The sequence below is a fragment of the Thermobia domestica genome, chromosome 7 (genome assembly GCF_964235325.1).
Source record: "Thermobia domestica chromosome 7, izTheDome1.hap1.1, whole genome shotgun sequence".
NCBI classification, from domain to species: Eukaryota; Metazoa; Arthropoda; class Insecta; order Zygentoma; family Lepismatidae; genus Thermobia; species Thermobia domestica.
The window spans coordinates 57,214,584-57,240,134 of record NC_137460.1 but is presented as its reverse complement, the minus strand read 5'-3'; the positions used below and the strand labels follow the sequence as shown (position 1 = coordinate 57,240,134).

Here is a 25,551-nt window from a genome sequence, read left to right as displayed (position 1 = left end):
TGTCCTACTGTTGAACGAGCAGTTTATCATGTTTTAGAAGTTCTACATCAGAATTAGACTTAGTATAGAAAGAAGAGTAGTTTAATGCAAGCAAGTTCCAAGCTAGACAGGTGGAATTAGGTCAGAGGCCAAGTTGACAAGTTTTTATTAAGCACTGCATGCATTTTACTTTATGCAACCTTATAACTTCCATACTAATAAATAGGAAACGCTGAAGTTTTGTACAAAGTACGTATTAACAAGGTGAAATTATTCATCATACTCTGCAATACAACCTGATAAACAGTACTGCCAACCCAATATAAAGTTTTATGTTTTTAAAATTAATAGTACATCAGATTGTTACATATTTCAAATCTACACATTAAACGAAAACATATAATACCAGACTTATTATGCAAACTAAGGGATCTACAGTAGCACAAACATCCAAAGTTTGTAGACTTCTACAGCAGTAATAACGTAACTAAAACGCACAGAAAATTCACACTCAAAGTATTGTAGTGTTGAAGAATATGATCATATAAGCAACTAGCAGCGTTCACCCCGCTTCGCTGCGGTCACCCCGGAACGCAATAAACTTTGTTACTTAGATAATTTTTACTTTTTCGCTTTCAAGTGATATGATAAAAACCATAGAAGATTGCAGTAAATCTTAACATTATATCGCCTGTCATTTATGTTAACCCGCCCCGCTTCGCTGCGGTCATCCCGGTGCTGGCATATTGTAAAAGTGTCTGTAAAAATAAGCAAATCAATTAAAAAATTTTAAACAGAAGATTCAAGCTATTTTCCGCTGTATATCGCCTGTCATTTATGTTAAACCGCCGAGTGACACGGTCATGCGGGTTGCATATAAATACGTTTATTTTTACCTATGATGAACTAATAACAAAGGATTTGTACGTTATGGACACTTGAATGGTCAATTATCTCAAGACACTGGTAATTAAAAATTAAAGTGATATGATAAAAACCATCTAGGGTCCAAATCCTAATAACCCCCCAAAAATGAAAGAAATTGGTTCAGCCGTATTAGCGTGATGAGCGGACAAAGGATTTTGTACGTTCTCTTTTATATATATAGATAGATTTCGAAAAATAAATAAAATAACAACAAAGTTACAAAGTTCTAAAAAGATAACTTTTTCTAAACACCTTAGAAAAACGAACTACGAATTTCGAAAAACGATTTAGATAAATATCACATTCAATCCCGCACATGATTTTCAAGAGAAGAAAAAGAGAAACATAATGCCGTTTACAGCAACTTAATATCTAAAATCGTTCCGGAGATACGATAAACACTCGTAAAGTTTGTAATACTGTTTAAAATAATGTATTTACTAAAACTTCTAATTATAATTACCAAAAAGTATTGTACCGTCGCAAAACCAAAGAAAATCTACAATCATTTTAAATATTTCTCTCAAATACGTCAATTGTACAATATAGCAATCTTCACCCCTTGTTTTATATATATATATATATATATATATATATATATATATATATATATATATATATATATATATATATATATATATATATCTCCGGAACGGGTGGAGATATGAAATTGCTGTGAATGGCATAATGATCGTTATGTTTATTGAAAACCATATAAGTTATAAGTGTAACTATAGGTAGCCTGGGGAGCCACCTTCCAGAATACTGTTAGTTCACAGGTAAAGCTCTTTTAAATCTCAAAAGTAAGGAATCATGACCTCATAGCAAAATATCCTGGTTCCGCAAAGTCTCTAGATGTGTTACTTATCTGAGCACTTTTTCAAAATAAAGCCTTTTGAGAATAATTAAAATTTCAATTCTTTCTACAATGTGTGATCAAAAAATACGGTGAATGATTAAAAAAAAAAAGCAGTAGCTGCTGATTCTACAACTATTTGATGTAATTTATTCGATTGCCTGATCCCTTGAGACAGGCAGCGTCAAGTTGGAACACGTTTTGACTTATCAGTAGGGTCTAAGCGTCCAGAGCCGCTAGAGTGAGGTTGTGTTTACCTTGTCTGTCGCGCATCATGGATCCAAAGAAACTCATGAAATGTTGAAATTGGTGTATGGTGATAATGCTGTAACTCTGAAGACTGTTACTAGACTGTCAAGACAAATGGTATGAGCGATTTAATGGCGAAAATGAGTCGGTAAAAGACGAGCAAAGTTTGGGATGCTAATTAAACCTCAAAAACAGAAGAAAACGTACAAAAAAGTGGCAAAAGTTGTTCGTTCAAACTGGCGAATAACTATAGCATCTCGTATGGATCCATGCAAACCATTTTAACTACCAATTTGCAAATGAGAAGAGTAGGTGCGAAATTCGTTCCCCAACTTTTGACTTACAAACAGGAATTCTTGGTCGATAAAAAATATTGGTTTTGTCCACATCCACATAATTCTCCGGATATAGCACCATCCAACTTCTGACTCTTCCCCAAAATTAAAACCGTGTTTAAAAGAATACGTTTTGACACCATTCCTGACATTGAGAGGGCCACGACAGAGCAGCTGAACGCCCTTTCATAAGAAGCCTTCCAGAAATGCTTCCAGTCATGGATTCAACTTGGGATAAGTGCATTGCTAGCCAAGGACAGTACTTTGAAGGAGATTAAATCAAATTTCATGTAAGCTTATTGCTTTGTTTCTAATAAAATTATTCATCGTATTTTTTTTTTATCACACCTCATTACTTTGTTCCTTTTTATTCGAAATGCATCATATCATCATCATAATATATGATACTAATATATGATCATCATAATATATGATACTTTGGTTGTGTATTGCCCTGCCCATCTCAGTTGGGTTGTTACTGTTACAAGAGTCTAGAAACTTTGAGACTTTTGTGACACTGTAGTGTGCTTAGTTTGCAACATCGAATAATTAATGTGGTATTGTAAGTTCTCGTTTAACATGTAGATTTGAAATATGTAATCATCTGACATGGCGTCATTAAAAAGAAATATATTTTGGATTAGCAACACTGTTTATCTGATTGTATTGGATATGTCAAACAATTTCATCTTCTGAATAGTTGCTTTGTACAAAATTTCAGTGTTTGCTATCTATTAAGTTATAACGGTGCGTCAAATTAAAAGGTTCACTTTTGGAAGAACATCTATACAATTTTATTACCTCAGACCGAGACACAAGTACCCTAATAAGAACTTGATCTTGAGTTCCAGGACCTTTCATGGCTTCTCGTAGCCTCTGGGCAAAAAATGCCATTGGATCTTTCACAGCTTTAGCTGGAATAAAAGTAAAATAAGATTAAATGTTCTATTAACTCAGATTACTCAGAATATTTTTAAAAATATATTTCTTGTTATATTAGGCAATTAAAGCACAGACTGATTAACGCATGAAATGTAGTAAAACAATTAAGAGTATGACAAACTCCTGTTTAAAAGTTTACGTTTCTATACAGGTAGATGTAAAAAACAAAAGGGAAAATATGATTGGATCTGGGGAAAGTGGGTGTGACCCTCTTTCACTTTTTGTTTATAATTAAAGTTATCTTAGATTGTACTTTCAATCACACCCTTGTACTGATGAAGACATTGATCCTTTTCCGAAACAATTACGCGGGTGTTTGGTTTTGGTCAGCGTGTGCTTTAGTAATAAATATGGAATATATTTAAAGTTATAATGAACAATATAAAACGCTAAATGTACACAATTTTATCCTTGCTATAGGTGTAATGGCACCGTGCTAAGGGATGAAATAAAATGTTTATTTAAGAGAAAATTGGGTGAGGCAGCAGGGGAACTATAAAGGTTTTTAGTATATTCCTCATAACTTTTTTTTTTTTTTTTGTCAACAATTCAATACCAACGCACAAATTACAATTTTGGAACGTAAGACATTTGACATTTACGAAATACTATTTAATAAGCAAATGGCTATTTTAAATCCCTGTTAGGTTTCATGGTGGAGAAATTGAAGTGTCCGATGTAATTATGACATAAATTGTGTCCCGAGTTTTCTCGTCCATATAAATAAAGAACAAAAGAAAAACACTGGAAACAGCTGTTAAATTAATTTAATAAAATTTTATGAATAATATATGACTTACTTATAATGTATTGTCTTTTAGTTATTCCGTAACATTACAAATATGTGGAGGAGGGGGGCTGTAATGAAGACGTTTAAAGGCATTTATACATTATGCAATTTGTTATGTTAAATTGCATGTAATTTTAACAATCGTACACAGTACTCATTTATTTATTATTTCCTTGTGTAAAATGGCAAAATTATGCTTATCTGGGAATTTGTTCAATAAATAAATAAATAAATACACAACTGCTCGCAAAATTAGATGAATCGTGACAGCACAGAATAATACTGGGACAGATTGAATGCAATAATTACATAGTGTGACAAGGACTTACCTAGAAAGAATTGCAGTGGTAAAGAAAAACTCTTGCTATTGAGCTGAACAACATTTTATTAACAATAATAAAGGAATTAGTAGTGTGATAAAATGAGTAACATTTCGATGCTGAGAATGCGTTTCATATTGTACTATATAATATGATATAATTAGGCCTTAGCATGTATAAGTATGCAATGTTTCATGTTAAAATGAGTATGATATGGATATACATGAACATCACTGCAACAAATAGCTTGCGGAATGAGAAGAACCTGCACAGTATAGGATAAAATTGAGACAGATTGCATGCAATAATTAAGAATTTCTACAGATATCTTACTTTTAATTTCCCTATCTTTAATATAAATTTTTCCTGAACTTTGTCAACCTCGGTGGTGAAAAGGGACGTAAAACTTTAATAAATAAACAACAACAACATCTTGTAAAATTATAACAATACTGCAATACGCAAACAAAATTTTGAAGTTCGCAAGGAGTTAGAATCAAACTCTCTGACAACAACAAATTTAAAATAATACCCACGCTTTTCATCTGAATTATTGCTTACCGAGTGCTAGAAGACCATCTCGTAGACTTCCAGAGAATTCGGAATCTATACTATCTTCGATATCCTTTCCACATATTTGTTTATAGGCATCAAATGTTGCACGAAGCTGAGGATAACTTCGAACATTAAGTAGAGAAATAAATACGGCCTCATCTGTACCGTATTTTACACCTACTCCTGCATCAACTAGCACCTAGAAATTTAAAACAATTACAGTATATTAATATATTCCAGAAACGAAAGTTCGAACAAATTTGTAAAAATCTCAAAATGTTAGGCTCGATATGAAAGAGGATAGAGGTTTGAAAAGTGATGAAAACGTTAACTACGACACAACTACAAAGAATTTAATGATCAGGGATGTTAATTTTTTATAATCAATGATGAATTAAATTTTAATTTTCTTGACACGTCCTCCGATAAAAGAGAAATTATTTGCTTCTAAATCTATTCAGAACTTTTCACTTTCAATTACCTCATCCTGGAAAAAGTAAATTGCTGCTTCTATCTAGGGATAAAAAATATACTACTTCCATCATACAGAAAATACTTTCTGTGATAGTTTGGATTCTTCTCGCTAGATGGAAACAATAATATATCTATCTACTAGTCACTGAAACTACTAATCTTTCTTGCTTGCAAAACACAACTTTTCGATGATTCCCGAAGTCAGTTTTGTTTTATACACTGATCACTAGTTGAATTAGAGACACCTACCTAATACAGTGTAGCACCACATTTCGCTCTGATCACGGCGACTACTAGCCGCGGCATGGACTCCATGAGGCGCCTAAAGTATTGTTGTGGCATCTCAATCCATATCTGCTGCAAAGTCTCCCACAGAGCCCTCAAGTTGGTCGGAAAAGAGTTCACAGCCCGAAGGCATCGTTCCATGCCGTTTTAGATGTGTGCAGTGGGATTGAAGTCCGGTGACAGTGATGGCCAGGGAAGTGTTGTGAGAGTAGAAGAGTGCTCATCAAACCAGTCTGCTTCCATCCTAGAGCGGTGGGCCGGCGCATTGTCTTGCTGAAAGATAAGGTCACCATCTGGATGTTGCAACCGAGCAAATGACAGAACATGATCATTCAGAAGATCCTGATAGCGTTAACCTGTGGCATACGTGTTAGGGGACTTATTTCAGTCCACGTAAACATGCACTAAATGAGATGCCAGATGAAACCAGCCTATACAGTTCCCTGCTGGCACGATGGATCCATTGCCTCGTGCGGTTGGTGACGCACTCGTACTCATCCATCGGCATGTACTAATGTGAAACATGACTCATCTGTCCATACAATCTTTTTCCACATTTCCGTGGTCCAGTGGAGCTGTGCCTTTGCCCATGCTAGACGTTGTATCCTGTGTTTTGCGGTTAGAAGGGGTACTTGCGTGAGCCGATGGCTTCTGTACCCCATGGTGAGTAAATGGTTGTGAATTGTGTGGCTGCTAACACGGCGTTGCTGTCCTGCATTGAACCTCTCCGCGATTTGACGCACTGTGGCCCATCTATCGACTGTTATGATGCTCCTACCCCTATTATCGACACTCTCCTGACCGCGGCAGTTTGCCCGTGCGTGTGTGGTTTTACCGGAAGCCAGGTACTCACGATACACCCTTGATATAGTTGCGTTTGAAAATACGAGTGCCGTAGCCACTTCCGAAATTGAGCTATCCAGTCGTTTGGTTCCTACGATTTGACCATGGCCAAATGCACACAGGTCCTTCGTCTTGCCCATCACACACACTGCACTGACACGGATACCGAGAGAGAGGAAGCACACGGCAATAGTACACGCGCGATGCGTTTCATTCACATGCACTGTTGGAGCCTCTGCAGGGCAGTTTCTGCAACTGTTCTGCTGTCTGTAATTCAACTGGTGATCAATGTATATCGATCAGACAGCGTTTATTCTTCAGTTTTTCAGTTAAAAAAAAAAAAACATACGTAAAACCTATGTTAATTATATTAAATTTGATTGGTTTGTTTCAGTAGTTGTTAGAGGCTAAACTGAAGTTGAAATGGAACTGTGGCATAAAACTAGCTCCGTAAGACCGCAGAGTAGTCAACCTTCAACTAGTGCTGAGTCAAAAGGGAATAACAACAGCTGTAAACTTATTTTATTTGAAAGTCAAAACATACAAGATAGAATTGAACACTCTTGAGGTACCACAAGAAACTTTTACTTCATAAAGGTGTCTGCGGATGAATAAGTTAGGAAACTGAGAGACATGATCTTTTTTAGGATTCATGCCCGACATGGAGATATTTCATTTAATTAGCGGGTTAGTTCGGTTCCTGATCTTACAGCCAGATATTAAACTAATGTTTTCTTGTATGGAATTGGCTTACCTGGGCATCCTTTTGAGCCTGAACATAGTCTACTTCAACATTTTCTTCCCGTCCAGCTGAGAGAAGAGCTCTCATTAGTCTGCGAAAATCCCCACTCAGTTCACTTACAATTTCTTGGTCTAAGTTCTTGTTGTACTCTGAAAATTAAAATTTCTCTTGTAATTCTCACAAAAATGTAAAAGGATAGAAAGAAAAGTCAGCTACTGACTTTAGTAGTTAAGTATAGCGACAAAGGTGAACAAATGAGGTCAGTCCATCCATCAAACCAACGTCATTGTGCGTTCATTATTGAGAATTATTATTTTAAAGCAGTGGTTTTCAACTTCATTTATCTGGCACCCACTTCGTAAACTGCATATTTCTCGGCCCCCGACCCGCTCGTTGGTTATGGTGCTTTCTGAGCGATTTGAGATGAGCATTGAGTTCTCAAATCTTCAATAATAATAATAATAATAATAATAATAATAATAATAATAATAATAATAATAATAATAATAATAATAATAATAATAATAATAATAATAATAATAACCTCATTAGTTTATATTTATTTTCAGCAAAATTTTCTGAATACCCTTCTAATGACTTATTATCTTGTACCAGATTTGTTCTTAATGAAACACAGTACTTATTCATTAATTATTGTGTTTGTACAGTATTCAAATTAAAACATTTTTTGTCACAACAGTAGTAATATTTGTAATTATTGTATTTATTTCTGTCAATAGCTTGCGCCCCCTTGCTCGTTCCTCACGTCCCTTAGTCTGAGAACCACAGTTTTAAAATATTATCACTTCACTTAAGTAGTAATAAGACTCAGATCTATGCGACAATTTATAAAAGGAAATCTATTTCATTATGTACCTATACACTTATAAAAAATATAAAAACCTCAATTAAGACAATAAAAGAAATAAGAGAAGAGAAGATAATTTTATTTGGAAAGTTGGTATCAAAAGTTGTTTCATGGGCAATTCTTTTTACACAGTTAAACATTTGCTGCGTTTATTAGAGCTTCTTTTGTTAGAAAATGTAACTACTTTATGAATTGGGGAATTGAACATCATGGCCGTAGATTTTCCTTGGGTTCTCTCGTTTCCCCCACATTTTCATTCTACCATTTTTTCATAATTATTCATTTTCATTAATTATCCTGTTTTAGCCTAAAGGACATAGCCGTGGGATTGGCCACGTAATTCACACAAGGAACCGAGCCCAGAGCCCAGGGTGAAACATTTAAAAATCGAAAAACCAAGAGATCGATATTATGGGGGGGGGGGGAAGAAGAAAAAGGGAAAAAAAGAGGCTGTCATCGAAAGGGAGTACTATATTGAAAACGATGTTATTGGTACTTTAGCAACCCGAGTTCTCTACTCTAGTTACAACACTTTTATTATTATTATTATTATTAATAAAGATCAACCGATCATACCTCAGTTACTTGAGCACCCGAGTTTTCTCGTATACAAAGTTTCTTCAACCTTTACCAATTCGAACGGGACATGAACACATACATATCCAGGACAGTTAAAATTCCAAAGCTCTCCTAGCGGAAATCGAACCTGGTACCCCGTACACCAAAGGCGAACGTGCTATCTACTATACCAGCGGGGAAGGCAAAAGATGTTACGTGGTGTGGAATGAAACCGAGGTTTTCCAGTTGGAAATCCTGCACGATACCGATATTCCTCACAAGTAAACCTTACGTTTGGGTGAATCGAGTTGCTGACTGAGACACATATGATAAAGTAGTACTACATGTGGTCAGTATTTCAGTGAAGTTGTAGGTGCGAAGCTCCAGGGGTTTAGGAGATACAGCTACCAGAACATCACATGGAAGTACAGAATAGCCTTCATACAGTTGGAGATAAAAGCCCAGTAAGACCTCTTTTAACGGCAAGAGGTGAATAACAAATATATGGGTACATATTAGGACTAGGGGGAAGTCATATAGTAAGGGTATACCTGACGGCGGCCATCTTGAAATCCGCCATTTTGAATTAAGGTTAAGTTTTTAAAATAGGAATAGGGTCATGTGATACATGATTTAAGGCGCAAATTTAGTCAGAACAACAATGGCGACGTTAATTTTGATTTACGCGCAATTGGTAAAAAGTTACAGGGAAATTAAATATTGTTGCAGCATATGTATTAGTCCTTTACCCCACCTTGTAAATTTTGTGTTAATGATAATAATTAAATAAAAAGCAGGTGGATAAATATTAGGTCTATGGTAAGAGTTGCCTTGATGGCGGCCATGTTCAAATCCGCTATTTTGAATCAGACAAAAGTTTTAAAGAAAACGCATAACAGTGACACCTTATTAATAGCAAATTTTACCATAAATCCAACTGTATAACCATTTTTGCTTTATCATTAACCAGCACAAAATTAAATGGGAATAGAGTAATGCAATAGATGACTTCGGGCTAGAAGTTAATCAAAAATACAATGGTGGCGTTACAATGTTAGTTGTTTGATGCTGTAGTTGCACGCCATTTCGTTGTTTTTCTTGTATCCTGTTCACATCTATTTCTCGCTCGCTCTTGTCCTCATTCTACTATCGCTCAAAATGGCGGATTTGAACATGGCCGCCATCAAGGCAACTCTTACCATAGACCTAATATTTATCCACCTGCTTTTTATCTAATTATTATCATTAACACAAAATTTACAAGGTGGGGTAAAGCACTAATACATATGCTGCAACAATATTTAATTTCCCTGTAACTTTTTACCAATTGCGCGTAAATCAAAATTAACGTCGCCATTGTTGTTCTGACTAAATTTGCGCCTTAAATCATGTATCACATGACCCTATTCCTATTTTAAAAACTTAACCTTAATTCAAAATGGCGGATTTCAAGATGGCCGCCGTCAGATATACCCTTACTATATGATTTCCCCTTAGTTCTAATATGTACCCATATATTTGTTATTCACCTTTTGTCGTCACAAGAGGTCTTACAGGCCTTTTACCTCCAACTGTATGAAGACTATTCTGTACTTCCATGTGATGTTCTGGTAGCTGTATCTCCTAAACCCCTGGAGCTTCGCACCTACAACTTCACTGAAATACTGACCACATGTAGTACTACTTTCTCATATGTGTCTCAGTCAGCAACTCGATTCACCCAAACGTAAGGTTTACTTGTCAGATTACCTTCTGGTGCTAGAAGGAGCTGAGGTTATTATTTATTAGCTATCAGTATAATCCATGCATTTAGTTTTATATGCCCCGTCTCGCTGCTGATGGCTCAATGTAAGCAAACGTAGGCGTATTGTTTAGACATATACTATAAATGAGTATCATGTATGTGAAAGCTAAATAGAACCGGAAAGTATACTGTTTTAGTTCATACTTTCCACAATGCGAGCAGATTGTCGCTAATGTCAATACATCTCGCATACCGCTATTCTTTTGTTTTATCAGTTATCCATTTTTATCGTGAAATTCCGGGTCCACAGACTGTGCCCGGGACCGTTAGAGTATATGATCTGTGCTGAATACGAACTAATAGCGAGAATGAACGCAAAATAATGTTTGGCCCAGAGGCATAAACTATCTATATATAGGCCTGCATGGAACGTAAAACTAGACATATCATTTTACGAAATAGTATAATCGAGTAAAAGGAATGATTCTCGCATTTTCTAATTTATACAATTCAGTGTGGGCACATTGTATGTCTTAAGATACTGTACAACGTAACGATATGAGATAGAGATGTGAAATCTTGTTAGCTTTTCAGTATTATTTAATGGAACCTCTAGAATAGTTTGTTCAAAGTCTACTTTTTGTATTGCATTGTAATGTTCATACAAGAAATATCACTTACTCTTTTTGAAAGTTGCCTTGATTATTTCGATTTCAGGATTCGATCGGTAACACAATAACTCGATAAGCGTTTTTTCATCAGTTCCTGCGCCCTAGAAAAAGACAAATAATTGTGTTATAAAATGTATGTACGATACTACAATAAAACTACAATAAATAATTACATTTAGTTTGTGTGCAGGTTAAGTCTAAAGACATCCTATGAGATAATTGTGGGGTGGAAACACGGTGGCTCAGTAGTAGAGCTCACTTCTGGTACGATAGATTTCTCATTCGATCCCAACCCATGTGAACTTGTGGAGTACAACATCGTGTCCATGGGTTTTCTTGAGGTTCTCCCGTCTTCCACATTCGCATTCCACCAATTGTTTTACAACCACTCAATTTTATTAATCATCCGTTTAGTTTATTGCAGAAACTTTTCTTTCAGCTTTACTTTCAGAGGGCTTTGTCTCCCTCCGAGGAAAAATTAAATTCCTATTGCCAATATACAAAAATAGTGTTTCAAAACAGATCCACACATTTTGATTTTGCCCTCCTGGATAAAAGTTTCTAGATGAAAGATTACATAGTCATGGCATACATAACATAATTGTCAGTGCCGTGATATGGAGAGGGCAAGCGGAGTGACGGCCCTGGGCGCTGAAGTGAGGGGGACGCAAAATTCATGGGAAAAAGGAAAAAACAGAGGAAACATTACTTGCAATATATGTATGGGGGCTCCGTCGTATATTACTCTCGCCCCGGGCGCTGATTTTCCGCAGCAAGGCACTGATAATCATGGAACGTAAAACTTTAGATTTTGAAATAATCGTTCTAAACTTAAAATTATTTTAATAAATATCTTTTCATCCCTTTCAAAAAGAGGTGAAATAGCATTACGTCTATTAGGTAAATGTGAAAAACTTAAGGGGTACTACATCAAACATAGCTGTAAATATAGTACCTTTTTCAAAAAAAGAAGTTACCTAATACTTTATAAATAACTTTCCATTTGATCTAGGTATAGATGAAGTTGAGGGGAGCCAAGACAAACATAACTAGTTTTGTGCTCGAGACGAGAAACGTGATAATTCTTGTCTCATTTTCGAAGCGAGACGAGATATTTCACGATTCACATGGGTAACACTAGTTCATCCAAGTCTTAGATCTGAAGCACTGTCTTATTATTACAAGATTCATCTTACAAAAAGCTAAAAATTGGTAAAGTGATTGGAAGAACATAATAAACAACATTTATCCAACGTTTAAAGATACGCAAGTCATTACACAATTTTGTAACATGATAAAAGCCTGTCCAAGGACAATATTTATTCATTTAGTGCATTTAAGGTGACATTTAAAATATTCTCATTTTGAACTTATAGGATTTGCTTCGCTGTGCACGCATGAACTGCGATGTAATCGAACTCAGAAAGCTTCAAACTCCAAAGAAATAACTTCGATGAAAATTCGTTGAGATAAACTGGAGGTCGACTGTCTATTTTCAAATAGAATGGTCTTTCAATCAGGTGATATATGAACACTTTCGTTGCTGCCAAAACAAATAACAGTTCCTGTCTAATTGTCTATATTTTTTTCTTCCGCAGATGTCAATAGCTTTGACCAATATACTAAGAGCGCCAATCTTGCAGTATTTTATTTGATTTTGTATTGACCCAATGGAAATCGCAATTTTGCTACCATCTGTCCATAAACATCTTGTAAAGAGGAACCTCAAGCAATTTTTGTGAATAGGTTCTCATGTGAATTTTACTCATTTCTTGAGTAACTTTTGTAATGTAGCGACAATTTTAACGTAGGTCTAGTTATACAAAAAAATTGTTAATGAAATTTTTAACGAGATCTAAGAACGAGATCTAAGAACGGTCTTAGTCGAGTTTGAAGTTATATTCGTCTTCATTGATTTTAGAAGTCGACCTAATATCTTATATCCGGAGATATCTTGAAACAAAATTGGGAATTTCCATTTAAATTTCAAGTCTAGACTTCTTGAGAAGTTTAAAAAGCTTTTTTAAGGATCTCAATGATACATTCCTGCGTGTCACCGAAAAAAAAAAAAAAACAGGTCATCGACATAATATGTTAGACAAAACACAATTTGGTAAATTTAAAGTAGCTGGATGTGGGATGAAGAAATCATTATCAACTAACATTTTTTGCTTAAAATGTTCAAACACTCAAAATGTATGGTGAATTATTTTTCCATTAACACAAAATCTGATAATCGCTATTTGATTTATTACAGGTTTCTGAGACACTCCAAACACTTTAGTCTAACGTTCAATGAATTTAATGTTCCTAGGTAACGATGCCTTGTGTATACATAAAGGTACCTGTATTAATTTTTGTTTCATTTTTCTGTTCTTCATGCACGGTTCATTCATTATATATGTGATTATTTATGTTGCCGATGGTGTTCACTTACACTATTTAAGCCCTTTCTTTCCGAACATGCACCATTCTCATGAACTGAAACACATTGTTCAAACCTTGTGAGCTACTTACATTGAAAGATAATACTTGAATTTGCTGGAACAAAATACTGTGGGAAACTTTGGTACAACGGCATCATCTGTGGAACCAATGCTGTTCCCTATTGCTCATAATTCGGGACGGCTGCTATAGGTATTTCCCAATTTTAATACATTTTAGCTCCAGATTTACGGTAAACATGAAAATTATTTCGTTCTCTATTTCTGTAGTTATTTTTACACCTAGACTGCCTCTAAGTGGATTTATTTCATAGTTATTGTGTGTATAATAATTATTTTGTTTATTATTACTCATAATTCCTCTGAAATTTCCGCTACCATTTCCTCTATTAAAATTTCTTAATTTTTTGATCTGGATTAGAATTATTTGATCTACTGTGATGTGTTACTGAACATTTGTTCCTTCATGCCGTCTTTGTGTCATTTCACCAGCCTTAATTTCAAAGTTAAGTTCTCTAATTGTTTGTGAATCTTTCTCACTGCTTGTAACATTTTATTCGGTTCTTGTTCGCTCCGCTCCGAAATTAAATTTTAGTTTAACGTCTCATGGTTATGCCTTTTGTGCTAAAGGAGACGGATAACTAATGAAAGTGAATGACTGTGAAATTAAAGTTTTGTGCTATCTCACCGGGACTCGAACCCGGGACCAGGTGCACAAAGGGCGAACGCGGAGGGCTGAAATAGTTGCTTCATTTTGTGTCTCCTCCTATTTCATCGCTCTTGAACTCAACCGTCAGATCCTTTACTCACTGATATTTGACTTGAAGATAGCTCCTTTCCTCCTGATTCAGATAAATCTGAATCGAGTGACTCAGAGAATTATTTGGAGTCGGATGACATATTTTTGGAACTTTCTCAATTCACGCAATTCTCTTTTCATCGATGAGTTCAGAATTTCATGTTCCTTCCTATTTTTCACCCTATATCGATTTCTTTCAAGATCAGTGGCGGCGGTTGGACGTTAAAAGTGAGGGGGCAAGACATGATCTGAATATTTTATATAAATGTTAGTTTTCCTGGTTGTTTCTAACATTTTGTTTGACGAAAGGTTGTATAACTAATAGGATACTATATTTTCAGTTAAAATACCATATATCGTATATAATAGTTTATTAAGTAAATTGAGAAGAACAACGCAAGTAGATACTAGCCCTTTGTACTCTTAAACAACGAAAGTGTAAGAAGAGATTTGATTTCTTGCTCATGAACATCTTAAAATTCTGTCTGGAAAATTGTGTGATCAGATTATTTAATAAATTTGCAAAACAAATAAATAGAAAGGATAATATTAATCATAGTAATGAATAATGATGCTTGTTTTGCAAAAGTTATATTGAAACTGAGGATTAATGAAAAACTTAATATTTAATTCCAAACATGATATTAAATGTATGTTATTACTCTTAGAAAATGAAAGACAGTAAATACTACAAGCATATGCTACGACATTTAAAGAAATATTTGCTTTTGCAACTTCTTGAAATATGTTCGTTGCCATTAGGTGCAGATTTCACTTTCTTGGAACACATCAAAACACAACAATACTTACAATCCACACTTCAGTTATACAAAATAAACTTAAAACCTAGAATTATGTTCAATTTACTAAATTTTATTGTATATACACTCGTACATCCTTAAACACAACACTTCACTCGTATATTACACTACAAAACAATGGAAAAGGTAGAAGTTGTTTCTTATCACGCTCTTTTTAATCGATATTCCTTACTTTAGAAAGAAGAAAAGACATTTTAGGAACTGTCAATTTTTGTGCAATTAAAGAATAACTTGTGAAATAGGTCCTACTTTTTTGCATAATGTTCTTTCGATTAGCTTCAAAGCGGCTCACTAACATATCGAGCCCTTGTAAGAAGAAATGAAAGTATGCTGAAATTGTGCTCCAATAGGTTATTTTTGGGGGTTATTTTCTGTGGCGATTAAAACGCAATTACTGTAGCTTTCTTTACTCCACGGGAAGACAACCAATACGCATTCACGCAACAGCAAATATTATATGGCAGCATTTTTTCCTATTAATCAGTAACACATACAAAATCGTTATATTTCCAAATGAAACTATATACATTAATTGGTTACTTAAAAAAAGTGCGGGGGCAACTGCCCCCCTTTGCCCCCCCTAATCGCCGCCCATGTTCAAGATTATTTAAAACTTGAATAAGGCCATTTAATATATCAATTTGTTGAGCTCCTATAGTTCTAAAAAATAAGACCTTGAGTCCATTTCTTAAGATGGAAACATTTGAGGTTCAGTTACGGTCGGTACTACCTTGTCAAGAAGACCTACCATGTTATAAACATAACTTTAAATCAATTCCCTTTTCTTCTGTACCCTTTTCTGTATTTTGGTGAAAATATCTACTATTTTCATTTGGACTCTTAAAACATTTCTTTATTTCATCCTTAAGTTCATTATATGGAAGATTTTTTTAGTGGTTTCTTGTTTATAAATATGCTTAACCGATATTTTGCTTTGTCTGAATAACACGTTGATATTTTTTTTGCCCTTTTCAGGAAATAACTTATTTAACTTTATCGTGTTATTGAACGAGCCGAAAACTGTTGTATGGTCATTTCTTTTGGATCAGAAAGGAAAGACATTGATATAAGCATTTACTGTAGATCTTTGACTGTGTGTCCCAGACGAAGAAGCTTTTGAAAACGGGTTAGGCTGGTAATATTGTCGCCTCGTCTGTCGTTCAGGGAAAGAGATGATGGTATCACTATGTCAGATTTGAATTTGTTTCATTTCCGTCTAAAGTTTGAAACAAATTAAAAGTATCTTGTACCATTTAATGTATGAACTTACACTGATATCTCATATATTTTTTTCTTTTTAGTTTTCTCTTCTTTCTTTTAGAGATAGAGGGTTCTTAACATTCCTTCACAAATCGTATTAGTATTACAAAATAGCATTTACTCGCAATTTCTGTCTACCTAGTCATTTTCTAACTAATGCACTTACATTTTGATAACAATTTAAAAGGAAACTGGGAATGCTGTCTTGAAACGCCATAAATGAAACGCCCTTAGCATAGTAGGCAGCTATTGCTTTACGTTTAGACTAATGTCACATGTATGATAACTCTATAAACTATATGAAGCGTGGATCTAAATAATTGTCACAACAGCTCTTCACTTGCGTTTTCGTTTTATATATTTGATTTATGTGATTAAACTGTCCGACTGATATGTAACAATTCCAAAGGCCAATAAAATGAAAACTACAACATCTGGTTAATCAAAATAGGTTTCAACTACAACCACTTACTTTTGTCGTCGTTCAGCCAACGATTGAATTCCATGGCGGAAAAAGTTTGGAGTCTGCGATGCCGAGAAATCCTTAACCGCGCGTCATATCGCCCGATCATCATGAACGGTTTGGTTTTTCCTGGGGTTTCCTCATTCACATCAGGAGGACGCAAATCCCAGGATCGTAACTAACGAATTAGTCCTAGAAGCGACAGTCCTATTGGCGACAGGAACTGTTACCTGTCCCATGAGCGACCGATTCTTTACATTGAGATGATGAAAGGTGATATGATTCCGTCTCGTAAAATATCTTTGCCTCTGGCGTTATTAGCGTCCGAACAACCTTGCTATGAAAAATGTCCGTGCCGGTGATACTGTTCGTCAAATATATTTTCCCTCTACTATAAGTGCAAATAGAACTTACCTTAATTTTGAATTAGATTTGACATAAAACGTATCAAATACTTAATGAGACGACAGGAGTATTTCCATGAAAAATATATTACTAAGTAAAAATTATTGAAAATCCAATTGTAATATCATCTTTCTTCAAAAGCTTTTTTTCTGTACTTAATTTAATTTTTCCTAAGACTATAAATAAAGTGAGAAATACATTTCAATAATATAAGACAGCTTTTGAGATCCCTTACATCTCATTGGCTATTGCCAACCAATCCCACCAGTTACAATGGAGTGCATTCTAAACAATCCAAAAGATGAACAAACTCTTTAAATTACCTTTCCCCTTGTAAGCTACCAAAATGTAAACTAAGTGCTTAATTCACCTCCTCCCTTGTTATGACTTATACATAAAAGCTTGTCGTATAGTAATCTGATATAATCCCTTTAGCTAGATGAACTTGTGTAATAATTCCTTCGAATACACCATATTTTTAGATTTCTTTGCTATACTCAAGTGGGGAGTACCTTCTTTTCGATTTCTTTCTTTATAACATATTCAAGCTAAACTTATGCTCCGTATCATTTTCACATGCAATTTTTAATTACATTAGAATCACGGAGAGAAGCGGAGCTACTCCACGGAATTTTTCATAGTACATTTTGTTAGGTTCTAATTCACACTAGCATGAAACAAGTTAAAGAAGAGTGAACCTTATCTTCTTTCATTATCTTAGTATGAACGAATCGGTAACTCATAGGCCAGTTAACAGATCGAATCGGTCGCTCATAGAACAGTTAACAGTTCTTGTCGCACATAAGACTGTCGCAAATAGGAAGATACCGTAACCAACATACAGGTCCCAGGTTTCTTCCTTTTCCATTTCTTTCTTCCTCCCACCAACTTAGCGACGAAACTAGGCTAGTTGTCGCCCGGAGCAAGAACTCGCCTTAGCATCCCTCCTGACCTACCAAACCAAAACTCTCCCGGACTACACCTGATATTAGTATCACACTGTAATGCAGTACATACTTTAATTTTTGGTACAAGATAAAACACCAAACTAATTAGTATTTGATTGCCGAATAATCTTAAAGTAGCATACTTGACGTTCTTATAGTCTTATCATAATAATTGTAAATCATAATGTTTTTAGAATTATATCGGGATGTGCATAAGTGTAGAATGAATCAACAGTCTGTTGCTTTAGAACAGAATATTTAATTACGACAGTCAAGCTATTGTCTCAAGCATTATACTAGCACATTTTGCAAATCTTTCAACTCGATGTAAGTTAAATGAAAAAGCTGGAACTAAAATTTAACTTTGCGGACTCTTTTGGCGGCAAAGGTTTTTACAATGTCCTCAAAAGATAGCTTTGAAGCTAACTTACGCTCTATGGACATGATTCCAAGGTTGGTGAGTCGTTGTTGTCATGTTAAGTTTCTGAGGTATTTTTTAATGATATTTAGTTTGCTAAAACTCCTTTCCCTGTCTTATAGTGAAAATAAATATTTGCCCAATTTTGCGCCCTCTCAATCCGGCGCCCGGGGCTCTAGACCCGGTTGCCCCTTGTTACGTCACTGCTTTCCCCTTCTCCGGATAGTGTAGTCGCCGAGAGAAGTCATCCTTCATACTTGACGGTCTTAAGGCCATAGATAACGGTAATGCCTAAAAACGACAGGTCTTCATTCCCAAGAAGTACTCGAGATGCTGGAAGAAGTAATAGTAGATGGGAAAGGCGTCAAAGAGAATATGATAAATAAGGAAAGGTTTTCATACTGCAAGTTCTGCGGAGTTCGCACCGTCCTTTGAGCATTGTCATGCAACATTAGAACATCATTTCTGTTGACCATTTCTGGATGCTTGCAGACACGTTTGCGGTTCATTTCATGTTGTTCATCATTATAACGATCCACAGTCATAGTTTTGCCTCGACGAAGAAAGGTACGGATCGTTCAGAACACAAGGGATTCAAATACCAAAGTTATGAGAGAAAGAGACATGAATTTGTATGCTCCGTTTAAATACATGGGAAAGCGAACACTATTTTTTTCTTATATTATAGAAGCTATTTACAATATTTGGGTGTGAATCTTTTAGAAAATGAAAGGAGCTTTAGGTAAAGATCTTAAATATGAAATAGATCTAAAATGACCCAAAAAAATCTACTTGATTCCTTTGTGCACTGAGCGCCCATATGATATATCACTCCCACCATAGACAACCATACCAGAAACAACAACTTAGGGTTTTGTAAATCGTCCTGGACGTTGATCACAATCCAACAATTGTCCTGACAGTTCATGAGTATCGTAGTAGATCCATTTTTATTCTGAAGTGGCAATCCAATAAGGGAAACCATTATTATACTAAACTCCGAGAAGTGCACACCACCGGGTATCCTTGTTGCCCGGTGTCAATTCATGAATCTCCCGACCCATGTAGCACTCATGAGTCTAACTTTTTTCACCTTGCCGGTTCCGCATAGCCGGCAAATGATAGTGGTATTATATGTGTCTAACTACCTCCTTGGTTATACTAAACTCCAAGAACTGCACACCATCAGATGGGAATCCTTGTTGGCCAGTGTACTCATGTAGCACATATGAGTCCAACATTTTCGTCTTGCTGATTCCGCATAGCCGCCGAATGATAGTAATATTGTGTGTGTCTAACTCACCGGACACTTTTTCACGGATCCGCGTCTACGGTGTTCCTGAGAAGCTCATAAGACGTGCTGTTAGTCGGTGACTGGAGGCTCATTTCTCAACATTGTATCATCAGCACGAAATGTCAGAAACCAACTTTGCACGGTTTGTTCATTCCACGATTGATACAAATGCACTGTTGATATTTCTCCGTAGCTAGACGTCCACTAGATTTGAACTGGTAAAGGAAAATTATTTGCAGTCAGGGCCGGATCCAGGATTTTCTGATAGAAATGCATCAATAACTACCACTACATTTGAAATAAATTTGAATTTTTAAAATGATTCTAGGCATCTGTGGTGTTAATGCAGAATATTTTGTTTGATGAATCCTTTTCCTTTAACCTTCAGAAAATTGACTTAAACTATTGATATTGCAAAACTCCGCTTTTTTTTCAAAGTCCCAAACGGAAACATGAAGGCAGAACGTTTTGGAAAGTGTTGCTATTTTCACTGCTAGCTTCTCATTTTAGATAGTGTATATTTACAACGAACGGGAGAGGATGCATGAGCACTGGTGCATCCCCTTAAATCCGGCCCTGCTTGCTGTTATGTGTTCCACACGATGCAATTTCAGATTACTCTTTTGAACAGCACATTGGCTCCTGACTGGCTGGGCCTTCTAACCTTTTCTGGACATGTATGGAGTTTATGACGTCATATACGTGATCTTTGTGTCCATCCATTGGTTGCGTTGAAGAGGATAGTTTCATACCAGATGTAAAATTTGATATTTCAATCGCACTAACCAAATAATTTTCTCCATTGGCCCGTTTGTTTGTCTCTTTCTGCCCCAGAAAGTTTTCTCAACACCTTGTTTTCAAATATCTCTACTTGTGTTCCTCTCATCGTGTTAATTATCAACTTTCGCATTCATACAGTACTATGAGTAATATATTTTTCTTACAGTACGTTTTTCATTTTAACTTCCTCAATATTAGTAGCGACAAGAATTTTTTGTAGCGTGTAGTAATGTGCATTTAAAAAAAAAATATAAATCTACTTTAATTGTCTTCACTTTATTTAATTCAACTTCTTTCTTATTTGAGACATATTGTACGCAATTTTATTAATTAAAGTTTGAATAAGTGATGACTCTTAGATTCGGTTAACTTCACATCACCTGCCGCAGTTAGATACATTATTGAGACGTTCACCAAATTACGGTGGGTATCTACCTCAAAAGTGCTTGTGTGATAGCTTGAGATATTTAGATGAGCGTATGTCACGAACCACTTGAACCCTTTTCATATGTTCGGGGTATGCCATGAGCTCCATATTGGGGTCACTACTACATACCACCATATCCTTCTTGTGCACTAACTTTGAGTTTAGCGTCCCTTTCAGCAGCCAGGCTATATGAAACGTGGAGCTAAAAGTTAACGTAGGGTCCGAATCACATAAGCTAACACCAGGAATCGAACCGAGATCTCCCGTGTCAAAGTCGCGTATGCTTTCAACATAGACATGAGGCAGCTCTGTACTAACTTTGAGATTGATTGGTGAAATTCTTCTAGGTATATTTTGATGCGTTTCAACCAGTGCATAATAATAGTAAATCACTCAGAGTGCTTTGGAATTGAGGCACAATTTGGGTTAATTTTACTTCTATTTTCCTATTTCTACTATTGTTGCATTGTCAAACTGTTTTTATTGTTTTTTCTTATTCTTAATTTTTATTTCAATTTTTAATTTAATAAGTCTAGTTGAAGATGTTAGTGGTATTACCTACACGTTGGCCTTATGTAACAATATGATTTCGAATTAGGAATAGTGAAACCAATTTCAACTTCGCCAAATATCCTCAGCGTAACGATTACATAACTGTATTGTTATACGCTATTGGAATATGACAAAGTGATGTAATGATAATAATAATAACAATAATATCATACTTCTATTAGTTTTTAGTAGTCAAATTGCGAACTAAAGTATTCGCGTATATACCATGCAGCACTTTTTATCTTTTACATATCCTTATTACCAAGATATACCTTCATAGCGAGATATATGTTCTCTGCAATGTAATCTTGAGGTTCCTTCATCAAAGCCAGTATCACATCTTCGAAATTGCCACCTAATTCATTCATAAGGTCTTCTACTAAGTCCTGAAAAGAAATAATTATGAATATATATCTATATCTATCTATCTACCCACCTATATATATATATTCGTATGTATCTTACTTCGCGTTATTGCATATAATGAGATCTGTTTATGTATTTTGAAACAATAGCTACTATGGATTGTAACATAAGCATTTTAAAATCAATACTAAGTACTATCTACGTATTGGTTTGTATCTTATGAACAACAGATATGTCAGAACTTTCCCGTGACTATATGGTTAGTGTACGCAACTTTGGCATTGGAGACACGAACTCGATTTGTACTGGGAGCTCATGTGGTTTGCGTCTTATATAGTCTTGATGCTAAAAGGAGAGTAGTCACATCATCATTAGCTCGGATAATTGGGGCACGATTGTATCGTAATTCAGTACAGTAAACTCCGTTAACTTAGCCAGTTCCTTAAGCTGACCACCCTCTACCTTGGCTTCATTTTTGTAGAACCTGCATTTCTCATAACATGAGTTACTCTGTATTTGTTATCAGAGTTATAATGGAACGTATACGGGAATATACCCATCTGATATGTCTAAAGTCCAGCATTAACGCATCTTAAATTTACGAGAGAACGAGCGTACATGGGATTGAGCATTTTTCAGCACTAACGTGGATTTAACTGATCTCGGATAATTAGGGCTCCGATAATACAGACTTTCCGCAAAATGAAGGACAGTAGTAAAGACATGATGTATAGTATAATAACTAAATAGTCCTATAAAATTACTGTACAGGATGTTCAATCTTTCGAGTGTGAATTGAAAAGTAAAACAATAAAACAGAGAAAATTTTAAAAAAGAAGCTCACATTACAGTTTTCTTTTTCTTTTCTTTTCTTTCTTTCTTTTTTTTTTTTTTTTTTTTTTTTTTTTTTTTAATCACATTATATAAGTAGTCCTGTAGTTTCGAAAGTGATTGCTGACAATATTACACATGGTTGTGAAGCTGTTTCATTACAACGCGCGGGGCGTGAATATTTATAAGGACAAAATCTAGAAAAGGCATAGCAGTCGTTTTTAAAGGATCACCTTGGTTAACCCAAAACTCAATCAGAATTCTGTATTTGTTAGTATTCCTTTTAACAATCAGAGGATTTTATGATCTTCGGCAGCAGAGTTCCTGTCACTTATGCAACCCTACAATACTTAGTTGTAATGTGGGTTGCCAGCACGTAAGGTGTTAAGGAGTTTACCCTACGTCGAGTAATTATTCACGTAGGGGAACGTAATTGATTTGAACCACGTATTTCATCAAATGGCTCTTGCAACATTTTTGAGGTAAGCTCACTGTTTTTTTTTTTTTTTTTTAATCACTTTTTATAGTTTGCTGTCTCACTTTCTAAGAACTGATCGTGACTTGAGTGTAGTTCAAAAATAATTACTATTTGAGCGCAAAGCCAAACGCAATTTGAAGCGGAATGGCAAAAAATAATTCTTATCTTACCAAACGTTAGTCCAGGTGATCTCAACCTTTTCCAATAGCGGTTCGTAGGTTGAGAACCCCTGCGCTAGTCAGTTATGGGCCATTTCTTTAGCTAGAGATAAGGAGTCGACGAGTATATCAATTTCACACGAAACTAAGCAATTTATTTCTTTGTTCACTACATGTCAGTAAACTAAAATTTTCTTTAAAATATTGCGTTTCCAACAACTTTAAACTGAATGAAAGATTTTGCACGCGAGTGAACAAGAATTAATTCGTATAAGTAAGTACAACAGACTGTTTCTTCCGGTCGTAGCAATATTTCATCTAAATGAGTACATGTATTAGGCTGTAAATTTTGGTAATTATAATGAAATATTGTAATTAGTCGTAAGCCTGTTGTCCTCTATTGAAAAAATAAATAGAAAGAAGAGATATCTTGGTGAAGCCCTATTGAGAAATCGATAAATATGTACACTAGACTCTCGCTAATCCGGCCATTCTTGGCATATATGGGTGCCGGATTAGCAGAAGTGCCGGATTATTGACTGTCTAACATTTATTTAATTTATTTATCTTGTTTCTTATTTATTTTGAAAACATAGGGGATATAGTGTATTGTACTTTATTAAATCGAAGGATATAATTTTAAAACATAGAGGATATACTTTATTAAATCCAAATATACATTAATTTTCAAAGAAAACTTAGTCCTTGAGTAGTATCACTCACTATGAAACATGTCCGATGTGAATTTTTAAATGTCGCAATGATGATACACGGTGGTGGCACGCTTTAACACGCAACCGAACTGTAAAGAATGCTACAATTTCGAATACGTACAGCAGTGGCGGCTGGTGCTTTGAATTTTAGGTGGTGCACAATAGATTACCTCTCCTTTTTCATTATTATTATTATTATTATTATTATAAATAATAATAATAATAATAATAATAATAATAATAATAATAATAATAATAATAATAATAATAATAGCAGTAGCGTATTCACGATTTTGTTTCGGAGGGCTTTGCTAACTCTCGGGGGAAGGTTTGCCTGAAAATGTGAGAATTCTGCAAGACATTTCATATACTTTACTATAGTAAGTAAGATTTCGGGGGGCTTAAGCCCGGAAGCCCCCCTAAATACGCCACTGATAGTTATTATAAATAATAAAAGCGATTTCTTCACGGCATGCTTCAAGCATGTAATGGAGAAGCTCATTTTGTATGATTTTTGACGTACTCTTGAAAATTATTCTGCACTGAAATTAATTAATCTACGAAAAACGCCTCGATTTGAAGACGAGTCTGTTTTTCATCATGTCCTCTTAAAGCCAATTCGAAGGTGCCACGAAACTAAATGCACGTGATGATTATATTGAGAACGTACCTGTTTTTCGTCACTTTTTGATTGTGATTCTCAACGGACCGCCTATAACCAGCATTTAGTTGAGCAGCAATATTCACGTTTCCAAACACAGTAAGATCAGAACGTGTCTTATATCAAGGATGTTATAAAATAGAGGATCTGCCCATACGTATCTTCATCATATGAACTCAATGAAGCCGAAAAACAATTGAGCATCGCCTGAGCCGGCACGTCTGATTGGCTACTCTCGTCTCCGTCATGATTGTTGGCTCGAAACATTGCGATATTAGTGGCGCGGAGTGGGCAGAGTAGGTGTGGCGAAGCTGTGACGTATGGCTTCACGATTTTGTTGTATGGGCAGATCTTCTATTTTATAACATCCTTGTCTTATATGACCTGACTTTTTTTTTTTTGTCGTGCAGATGCTGGATATCCGCACCTTTTTTTACTCCATGCATCTTCCTCCGCCCCGAACAACAAACAAGGAAAACAAAACAAAGCATTTTTAATTTCACATTCACATAACCACTTACGCTGTTCGTACAAGTTGAGATTAAACTTCCTTGTAAATGTTCGTTTCTGACTTCTAATTACTTGCGTTATATTGA

General features: G+C 35.3%; 1 protein-coding gene across 1 annotated transcript in view; it reads right to left on the bottom strand.

Annotated features, from left to right (window-relative positions):
* LOC145688878 (annexin-B12-like) overlaps positions 1-25,551 on the bottom strand; it is a 67,765-nt gene that overhangs the window by 8,778 nt on the left and 33,436 nt on the right. The window contains exons 3-7 of the mRNA XM_081763043.1: positions 22,021-22,134; positions 11,149-11,239; positions 7,310-7,446; positions 4,960-5,152; positions 3,148-3,260 (exon numbers count right to left, since the gene is read on the bottom strand). Coding sequence (XP_081619169.1) covers positions 3,148-3,260; positions 4,960-5,152; positions 7,310-7,446; positions 11,149-11,239; positions 22,021-22,134 — 648 coding nt within the window. The remainder of the gene's footprint in view (positions 1-3,147; positions 3,261-4,959; positions 5,153-7,309; positions 7,447-11,148; positions 11,240-22,020; positions 22,135-25,551) is intronic.